Source organism: Marmota marmota, unplaced genomic scaffold (assembly GCF_001458135.2).
Source record: "Marmota marmota marmota unplaced genomic scaffold, marMar, whole genome shotgun sequence".
Classification (NCBI taxonomy): domain Eukaryota; kingdom Metazoa; phylum Chordata; class Mammalia; order Rodentia; family Sciuridae; genus Marmota; species Marmota marmota.
In genome coordinates this window covers 1,199,687-1,209,774 of record NW_026000137.1, presented here as the reverse complement: position 1 = coordinate 1,209,774, position 10,088 = coordinate 1,199,687, and the positions used below count along the sequence as shown (strand labels likewise).

The 10,088-nt window shown below is 53.3% G+C and overlaps 1 protein-coding gene across 1 annotated transcript in view; it reads left to right on the top strand.

Moving 5' to 3' along the window:
* Nucleotides 1-9,586: 9,586 nt before the first annotated feature.
* The window catches only part of En2 (engrailed homeobox 2), a 5,035-nt gene continuing 4,533 nt past the window's right edge, over nt 9,587-10,088 (top strand). The window contains exon 1 of the mRNA XM_015502313.1: nt 9,587-9,660. Coding sequence (XP_015357799.1) covers nt 9,587-9,660 — 74 coding nt within the window. The remainder of the gene's footprint in view (nt 9,661-10,088) is intronic.

Here is a 10,088-nt window from a genome sequence, read left to right as displayed (position 1 = left end):
CTTTGGAGGGAGCAGAGTCTGCCAACACCAGCCCCAGGACTTCTGGCCTCCAGACTTGTGAGAATAGAAGACTGAGGGTTTACACCACACAGTCTGCAGAGCTTGGTTATGGCAGACACAAAATGAATGTACTCTCCGAAGCCGCCAGCCCTACCCGACCTCAAGAAGCAAGTGCACCAGACCAAATGTGCTTCAGTCGAGTGCCCCACTCTGCGTGAGCTTCCTCCCATGTGCTGGATCCCTGCCCTAGTGGATAGGGACTTGTTCCTCCAGAGGCAGATGTCCAATAAAAGTATGTGTGAGCCCCACATGTGCTTCAAGTTTTTCTAGCAGTGACATGAAGAAAGCCATAAGGGAGCAGGTGAAGTTAATTTTAGCAATATGCTTAGTTAACTTGATATACCCCAAATACTATTCCAACAAGCAGAAAGCATATTGAGATCAGTTACATTCTTTTTTCATTCTAATCTTGTATTCCAGTGTGCATAGCATATTGAGATCAGTTACATTCTTTTTTCATTCTAATCTTGTATTCCAGCGTGCAATTCATGTTTTTAGCATTTTTCAACTTGGTGCTAAGTTCTCATTGGAAATATTGAATGTGCACTTAAGATAATAAAGTTTACAGTTGGAAAATGAATTCACATCCTCAAGTTGTTCTATACATACTTGGGAGTTTCCCAGGACCTGAGCTGAAAATCATCTGCACTTCAGTTAATTAGAATTAAACTTCAATTCTTCAGTCCCATCTGTGATATTCCAAGGACTCTCTGGCACCTATGGCTGGTGAGTGTGCTAATCTAGACACACCACAAGTGTGACCATCCTTAACGGTGGCCCATGAGGACCTCCCCACCCCTTTCCCCAGTGCTGGCAATGGAGTCTGTTCTGCCTGCCTTGTAGCTCTATACTGCAGAATAACTAGGCTTGGACCTCTCCCCCGCCAGGAGGGGTCCCTCCAAGGACAGGGCTGGACAAAGCACAGAAACATAAAGCATAAATTCTCTGGAAGAACAGAAGCATAAACTCTCCCGAGGAGGGAGGAGTAGGGCAGGCATTGGTGCAGGCAGCCTGGGCTGGGCTGGAACCAGGGTCCTCCCCAGTCAGGGGGATGGGGTATTTCATATAGAAGGAACATTGTCTGCTAAAGTCTGGAAGCCGATGTCAACTCACACCTATTTGGATGGCCACTGAGCACTGAGGTGCTAAGGCTGATCCCTTCCCTGCTTAAGGAAAGTGGGCGAAGGAGGGTCAAGTGCAGGAGGAAACATCAGATTGACATTTTCCTTTGCTGTTGGCTACCGTAGCATCTGACCCCTCTTGTGACTGAGAAAGGGAATGGGGGCAGTTGAGTCCCCCAGAAAGAAGTCATTGTGGGAAGCCTGGGAGGGTAGAAGTACAGTGGAGGAGGGGCTTCCCAGACTCTGCACTGTAGCAGGAGCCAGGGCCACTTGCAGTTCCCTGGATAGAACCCTCTGTTTTCCGTGGGCAGGGTTGGGGCTGAAGTTTGTTCTGTGAGGTGCATGGGAAAGAAGTCAGTCTTTAGATTTCTTCATTCTGCTGGGGAGATGCCTCCTGGGGGTGACTTATGTCTTCTGGGGGTGCTTGGTGTATGTGCCAATCCTGAGGGCCTCTGCTCCCCTTTTACTTTCCGGCAGGCATTTAGGCTTTACCCTGTGTCCTCATTGGAAGCAGGCCTTCCCAAAACATTCATTTTTAACAAGATGAGGGATCCCTTGCTACAGTGATTTCCTCCCTGGGCCACTGAGGATGAGAGGGGTCACTGAGCAGTAATCCTTCCTAACCTCTGACCTTTCCCTCCTCCCCTCCCCCTTCTCCAAAGTTCTCCAGAAAAGCAGCGCACAAATTCAAAATGTGGTAGGGAATGCTTGAAAGGCATCGAAGGAGAAACGCCTTGCAGGTGCCAGTCTCAGAGATGCCACCAAACCCTACCTAGCCCAGAGCTGAGGCCCCTCGCCTATGCGCGCGCACTCGCTTGGGTCGATATTGCCGGTCGATTCCTCTCTGAAGAGCGGGCTCAGAGCGTCTGCTGCTGGCGGGGTGGAGAGGCGGCGCCCCCTCTCCAGACACACTGGGGTGTGGGCTCCTCCCGTCCCCTCCGCCAGCACCGAGAACACCAGGGAAGTAGCCAAAGACTGACTTTAAAAGGTAGGAGCTTTCAATGCCTGGGCTACTCGGGGAAACGAATCCAGACCGACCGGCTGGCGGTGGAGACCCGTGCCACGCCAGGAAGCGACCGAATCGCGTCTCAGGCTGTGATCGCCCCCAGGCTGCCCGGGGGCGAGGCGCGGGGAGTGGAGGAGCCGAGAACTCGCGGAGCTCAGGGACAGCCTGGAGCCCATTGTCACCAGCACCGGGTCAGGAACGCCTTTGGTCTTTCGGATGGGTGGGGGTGGGGGAAGTGCTACTGCAAACCTTGCCACCCTGGGAGAGCCCACCCTCTCACTGAGCTCTCACTACCGGCTTTGAAGTCGCTGCCTGTGCTCGGCCCCCTCCGCGGTTCCGCCCTGTGAGGAGCAGCACCGCGGACTCCGCGCGGTGCCCCCTGCTTTGTCACTAAGCACTTATTGCGGCCGCTCATTGGACCACGTCGGTGGGGCGATCGCAGCCCTCTGATCTGTGAGCTGCAAAGAGCTCAGAGGTTCATTCACAAATCTGCGCCCGGGCGATCCCAGGACGCTCAGGGCGCTGGGGAGGGGCCGCTCCTGTCACGCCCTTCGCCTCGCGGGAAAGCCAGGTCCTTGTGGAGCGGGATTTGGGGGATGGGGAAGCAGGATTTGGGCTCGGAGAAAAAGTTCTTCAGCCTTAGATCCCAGCTCTGACTCTCGGGCCTTCCCCCATCAAACCTAGTCCTGACGAGGCCCCGGGCCCCTCCTAGCTAGAAGACAGGGGCCCGGCCCCAGCACACCCCCAGGGTCCTTCTGCAAGCCAAGAGGGCGCAAGTCTAGACACCCACCCATACTTCCGCCCAGCCACAGAACCCTCTCCCCCACTCCTCCTCAGTGCATCTCCAGGCACCCAAGTCACTAGGACTTATCCCGGAAACTGCTCACTCTGGGGTCTCACCGATGGTTCCGGGGATGGAGGCAAGGATTCGATTTCCTCTACACTTAAAGGAAACCTGGGGACCTCCTGGGAGTTGAGCATTAGGCGTTCCAGGGAGGGGTCCCCCCACCAACCCGAAGCAGGGGCGGGCGAGGTGGGAAGGAGAGTTTGGAGAAAGAGGGGCCGCGTCACCAACAGAGGCTGGGTCTTAACCCGTGAGCAAAGGCCCAGTCTCTGCACCCACACAGTCTTTCTCGCACCCCAGACATACTCTGCCACTTCCGCCCAGCGTGCACATTCAGCCAGGCAAACTCACTGAGCGAAAATCAAGCGCCGAGCTCCGGCTCCTGCGCCCCGACACTGGATCAACTGCCCTGGCGGTCTAATTCCCCGCGGGCGGAGAAGCCCTGGGTGCTGCCCAAAACTCGCTGAGTCGCTCCGGGGCGATGCCCGCACCGCCCTGCCCCTCCCCTTTCGGCTCCACGGAGCACAGGGTACAGCACCTCTCCCCCCCCCTAAGACCCATGGGAAGCCTGGGCTTGACTAGGAGCACCCTCCCCAAGCACCCCGACCCCTCCCGCGAGTCTGCACGTGCGCGGAGCTGGTTCCCGAAAAGGGAGCTCTCCATCAAGCGACCTGCACCGCCGCTCTGTTTTCACCTGGTTTTGTTTTCGAGTTGTTTCCACTGAGGAAAGAAGATTCTTGCCGGGACCGAACGACTGCAAGCCTGCTTTCGGCCGGACTTCGGACCCTGGCAGATGCTCCTCTCTTTGGGGCTCCTGATCCAAAATTCATTCCAGCCGCCGGCTGCGGGGAATGCCCCGGGTTTCCCACCCAAGGAGACTGGGCTCCAAGTTCTGTTTTCAAGCCTGAGATCTCAGGACTTCTTTGCATGACGGCAGAGCTGAACTTGTATCTGTGAAGACAGAAAACCCAAACGTCGCCCAGTGCCTATCAAAGGGAACTGCGTTTTGCCCTGAGAACGTGCTGCCGCGTCCTGGGACCAAGCTTTCCGGTCCAGGCCCAAGACGCCCTGAGTCCCCTTCCCACCCCCCTCTTAAGGCGCGCCCCCCAACATCTGTAACCCAGTGGCTGAGCGCTTGTAAAGTCGGACTTGGCGGTGCAGACTGAGAACTGAAAGCGGGCAGTTAATTAGAACAGCTCGAATTTCTCTTCCCTGGTAGACGGGGAAGAGTAAATCCAGAGGAATTTAAGGGCATTAGCTACATACGTGGGGACTCCTTGCGCATATCCCCTTTCCTTCTCCTAGCCTGTGTTAATACCCCAAATGGTGTAGAGTTGCTGAGCTTTGCCGAATCAGAGACTGTTGTGTCTTAGGGGATTAACTGATGTGAGACACTCACAAAACCCTGAAACTCCACAACACGAAGCCCAGCACAAAGAGGCTTCCTGGACAGAACTGGAATGTTTTTTAGAGGGACAGGGACAGGGGCGGAGGTTGGAGAAAAGCACTTCTACACTGCACGTTGCCTTTTCCGAGCCAGAAGTGCTGGGATCAAGGCAGTGCTGTGAGAAAGAGAGAAGTTCCCTGTCCCTAGTGGCTGTGACATGGGATGGCTGTCCAAGGAAGATCGATGTGGGCCTTGGTAAACACTAAGGACAGGTGCCCCTGATGCGGGTGTGACACCAGAGCCCATCCAAGTGCAAGAAGGTCATTAGTGACATTACTGAGGCTTTGTGCTCCTAAAGTTCGCTGGACTTAACTCCAGTGAGTTTCTATAGTTAATGCTCCAACTGACCGGTCCAGGGGTCCCCACACACACACACAAATTACACATCTGGGAATGTATGCCAATCAGAGATACTCAAGCTAAAGAAATGACCAACCTTGTTGAACTCAGAAGAATCAATCAATAATTTAATCAAATGTAAGGGTTGTCTGAATTTAATTCACAATTTAGTCACCTTTTACTTAAAGGTGACTATTTCTATTTGATAAAGAAAAAAGAAATCCATTAGATTATTTGTTTTGTTTCTGTTGTTTGTTGTTTTTTTGGTACCAGGGATTGAACCCAAACGTGCTTAACCACTGAGCCACATCCCCAGCCCTTTTTATATTTTATTTTGAGACAACGGCTCACGGCTCACTGAGTTGCTGAGGCTGGCTTTGAACTTGCAATCCTCCTCCCGCAGCCTCCCCAGCCACTGGGATTACAGACATGAGCCCAGCTCATTATATTGTTTTAGTTTATGCATTTAAAAGCCCTATCTTCCCCCCAAGTTACTCAGTATACAGCTCAACAGTAGAGTTCTCCTCACTGAGCACTCTTCAATTGGTGCTGATATTGGGGGTGGCGAGGTTGTTTAGATATTGTTTTCCTTTTGTGAAACCTATCCTAACTGGTTATTCACTATCTGTAGTAGTTTGGCTGGACTGATCCCAGTGTTCTGATGTAAACCTGCACTATCCTAAAATTCTGGATGGGTCCAGCCACCCAGATAATATTTCACAAAATGTGGAAAGTCAACTTGTATGAGTTCACGCTATGCTTGCCTCTGTGTCACTTGTGGTCTTTGGGGACAGAAAGAGGAGAAAAGAAACCTCATATTTTATTAGGTAAAGCACTGTTTCAGGAGCTTCTTTTTAACATCTTGTGTCCCCCCCCCCACCCCCACAAGATCAAAAGGAAGATGGTGGGTAGACACTAGAATTTCTCCCTGCTATAAACAGCTGTAAGATTACCGAAGGTACTAATTTTTTCAAAGCTCTCCACCCTTTAGATGTTCTCCTTCCTGTTTTGGTGTGCTAAGCCAGCTCAAGCCCTAAAGGCCACACTTCAAATCCCTTTGCAAACTAAGTTTACTTATTCAACCCTGGATTTCTTGGGAGATCCACTTTCTTCTGGGTGGCTACCATAGGGGTGGGGCATTTTCCTTAAAGTTGAGGCATTAAGGTCGTGGAGCACTCTGAACCCCCCACCCATGACACCTGCTGGAAGATGCAGCGAGACTCCCTCACCAGATGCCAGAATGTAGGTGTGTCCACTTTCAGGGGAAGTGGGTCCAGCTTCTGTAGGGGTCCAAGTTTTATCAGGATGAAGACCAGCAGTAAAACTGGGGGAAAGGAAAGGGGACAGGCAAGTCAGATCCCCCCACCCAGTATGCCCAGGGACCCTGGGTGGTGGCCGAGGGAGGACTTAGTTCAGGTGTGGGCTTTCTAGCATAAAAAGAGGAGGCTGTTTTCACATTCTTCTCAGAAGCATGTCTCTTGAGGAGGAGGAAAAAAAAAAAAAAGAGGTTTCTGATCCTTTCTGTCCAGCTGTGGATATATGCCCATTTGTGGGCATCCCCTGGCTCTCCCTGGCCACACGGGGGCTAAGTGTCAAGAGAGTTCCTTTCCCTGTGGCTGGGACAGGAGGGCTTCCCTAGTAGGTGCCTGGCCCCCTCCCTTCCCAAAACCCAGAGAGCACAGACCATCCAGCCATGCTGCAGGGCTGGCTGAGAGACAGGCTGCAGGCTGCCCTCCCCAGCCTAGTCCCGGCAGGAAAAACTGACCTAACATTTTTGCCAGCACAGCTTGGTGAGCCTGGCAAGCCCGGGTGAAAGAAGAAGGGCCCTGGAAGGGAGGGTGTGTGCATACCCAGTCCCCATGACACTCCCAGGTCCCTTCCCTTTCTTCTTTCCTCTTTTCGGTAGGGGTTTCTGATCCCAGTCCAAGTCCGCCCGCAGCAGTCTGTGGGCCTGTCCTTGGTTCACAGGTGAGTAAACAGGCAACCTTAGTGCTCACTGCTCCTGCCAGACCATGCCCTGCCTCTCTGCCCCACTTCGTTTTTGCCATTGTCTGCAGACCAGTGACAGTCCCAGGCAGCCTCGTTTCGGCATCAACTGCCTTCCAGGCGCCCAGGACCAGGGGTTTGGGGCTCAGCCCCGGGCCAGGGCACAGAGCTGGCTTGGTCCGGATTTTCTGGAATCAAGATTTCGCTTTCTGCAACTGTTGGGCGTTTCTGCCAAGCAAGTGCCCAGGAGCGTGGGAGCGAAAGCCGCTCTCGGTGCTTTCGATATTTCCTACTGTCCCCATAACAATCTAGAGAATCCAGGGAAGCGCGGGGCGTGGGAGGATGGGAAAGTCACCCTCTTCAGGCTTTCTTTCAAGAGAAATCGGTATGCTGGATCCGGAGCCAGGCACCCAGCACTTTGGGTATGGCAGCCTGGCGCTGGGGTTCCATTTGCAGCACCAGCGTCGGCGCCACTAAGTACTGGGTATGTGGACGCCTGCTTCCCCTTTGTGCCCTCCCAGCCCCTCTTTGTGCAGCTGTTGCACAAATGTGGAGGATAGTTCTGCGTAAGCGGGTGGCTTGTGGGCTTGCTCCTGGTCCCCGCTCTGGGAGGATTTGAGGGGCTAGAGCTTCACATTCCCTTAGAGGAGAAACAAATGCCCGATATTCGTTGGTCTCACGGAGAGGCAAGGGCGGCGGCCATTCTCAGCAGAAGGCCGAGGAGCACCGCAAGCCTGGTGCAGGGCTCAGGGCCCAGAGGCAGCTAGAACTGGCACCCCAGCTCCACCAACTGAGCCCGGAACCGCGGCCTCCCCAGAAAGCAAGCCCTCTCCCAGAAGGAGGAGGAGACCAGTGCTGGACCTCAAGCATATTTTAGAGACTTGCAGAAACAGCTCCTAGAGATTCCTGTTGGGGAGACTTAGGAACTTCCAGCCCTTGGGTGGCAAGCTTCATCCTACACCCCCCTCGGCTTTTGGATGGTGCCCATTCTTGAGCGTCACTCTTCCCCGAAGTATTTTCATTTGGGGGCCTGCTTTGGGTGGCTCCATACCCTCCTCTAATTCCTCTCCTTATTCCCTGCTCCTTGTTCCTTTAATTCCCCCCACGCAAACACCTTCCACCTCTCTTTTCCCTGAAATAACCTAGCAACTCCACTTCCTCCCTGACTCAGCCTGACAGTACAGCCTGGAGCCCCTGGACCACAGCCACAGACAGGCTAGGTCTGCCGCAGATAGCACTGCTTTGGGGAGTTTATGTTACAACTATGAATTGGGGTGTGGGGCCCCCCAAGAGAGCACAACTGAAGTCCAGCACCTTGGGTTCATCTAATGCTAAGGCTATCTATCAGAGGCAAAGTTCCCCAAGAAAATAAAACAATACTTGTCAGGACACGACCTAATTGCTTTTCATGGGACAGGCGGAGAAATCAACCTGGGACAGCTTTGTGGGGAGCACACAGCTCTAGGTCTTTCCTCCACAGTTCACTGTCAGGAGACCTGAAGAATTTGGACTATTCATTCCCTGGCCAGGATGATTACAGTCCTATGAGTTGGCAGAACCCACCCCCCGCCCGCCCTCAGTCTAAGCATGTGTTATAGATGTTCTACACATCCTGACGAGCTCCATTTTCCTAGAGGCAAGTTATGGGGTTTCATTTATGTAACACCCAGGGAGTATGCCTATCAGGCATGTGCCTAGCCAAAAACTCTGGGAAAGACCGCTCCAATGAGAAAAGTGGAGAAGCAGGAATGGAAGTGGAGGTCACCTCAAGAGAAGAGTGAGGCACCTATCTACATCCAGAGCCCACTCACCCACAGGCCACCTTCAGAGTCGGTGACCCAACACAGGACTTCCACTCATCAGCCCCTATGGGAGCAGCACTTTGGGAACTACTGCTTCCTGCCCCACCCCTGCCAACACCCTGAAGCCTTCCTGTGGGCAGAGTGGGTGCAGACTGACAGTTGCTGGGTGTGGGCTTGAGAAGAGCAGGGCTAGGGCACAACTCTCAAGCCTGATAAGGGCTCTGCAGGTCTCACTGCCTGGCATGGGGGCTACTTGCCCCATCCTTGCCCTTCACTTAGGGCCTGTCAGCTTCCTGCTGACTGCCCCAGCTTGGAACTCTGTGAAGGTGGGCACCCAGGGGCAGTCCACCCTGAGAAGCCAGGCTGGGGTCTCCCTCTGCTGCCCTCCCTTGATGCTGGTCCACCCAGAGCACTTTCATTGTACTGGCAGTCCTGCACCCTCAGAGCTGCCATTTTCGATGTTTCTCAAAGTTCACAAATTTCCATAAAAATACATTTTAAATGATGGACAGGCAAGCCTGAGCTAACAGGAGTGTTTGGTGGGGAGAGAAGAGCAAACAGGAAGGTGCCCGAGGGAGGAGGGGGAAGAGAAGAGGAAAAAGCAGTTTGAGTTGAACATTCGCAGCAGCCAGAGGGAGTTTAGAAGGGGATAAAGAAGAAAGCAGGGAGACAAACCGGCCCCCGCCCTGCCATCAGATTCCTAGTCTCCTTTCAAATTGACCCTACTTTCCAGCGACACTAGTTTAAAGGATTTTTAAGACAAAGAAAATGAGGTGAACAGTCTGGTAGCCCAGTTGTTGTGTGAGGTGGGGGGGGGGACTCTACCCTACTGATTGGACCAGACCAGAATTGCGGGGGCAGCTGCCCTCCGGAGTATTTTCCCTCCCAATGGTTTTGAGAGTTTGGGCGAAGAATCGGCTCTCCTCTTCTTTCCAAAATAGATTTCGTGATAACCGTCTATGCTCATTTATTTCTCTTTCCATGAACGGCGTCCCAAACCGTATGCCCGCGCTGCTGCGGATCCGTGCGTGCTTCCAGAGGACCCGCGTCGCCGGGTACGATCCTACCGCATGCACGCGCCTCCCTGCACACGCACACGTACGCACATTTAGAGTGTCTGCAGGAGGAGTGTCCTGCGCACCCGCCCTGCGTTTAAGAAGGGATGCTGCCGGGTTACCAAATTCAAACGTAAGTGATAATTTTCCTCTCCACCAGCAAAGAAAGCGGACTACAAAAGTCCCTTTGTATCACAGCAGCTCATTTAATATTATTTATGCATTTTGTGCAAGGAATTGTGGGATTTCTCCCCACGGTAAACAATATGGAAATTTAAAAAATAGCAGTCTTCCAGCGTGTGTCCACAAATACGCACCAGGGTGACCTGGCCTGGCTGTCCTAGGTTTCCCCGGATTCCTGAACCAAGAAGAGACAGGGGAAACGCGAGCGCGCGCAGAGGACTTGTTGGGGGGGGGGGGGGAATCTT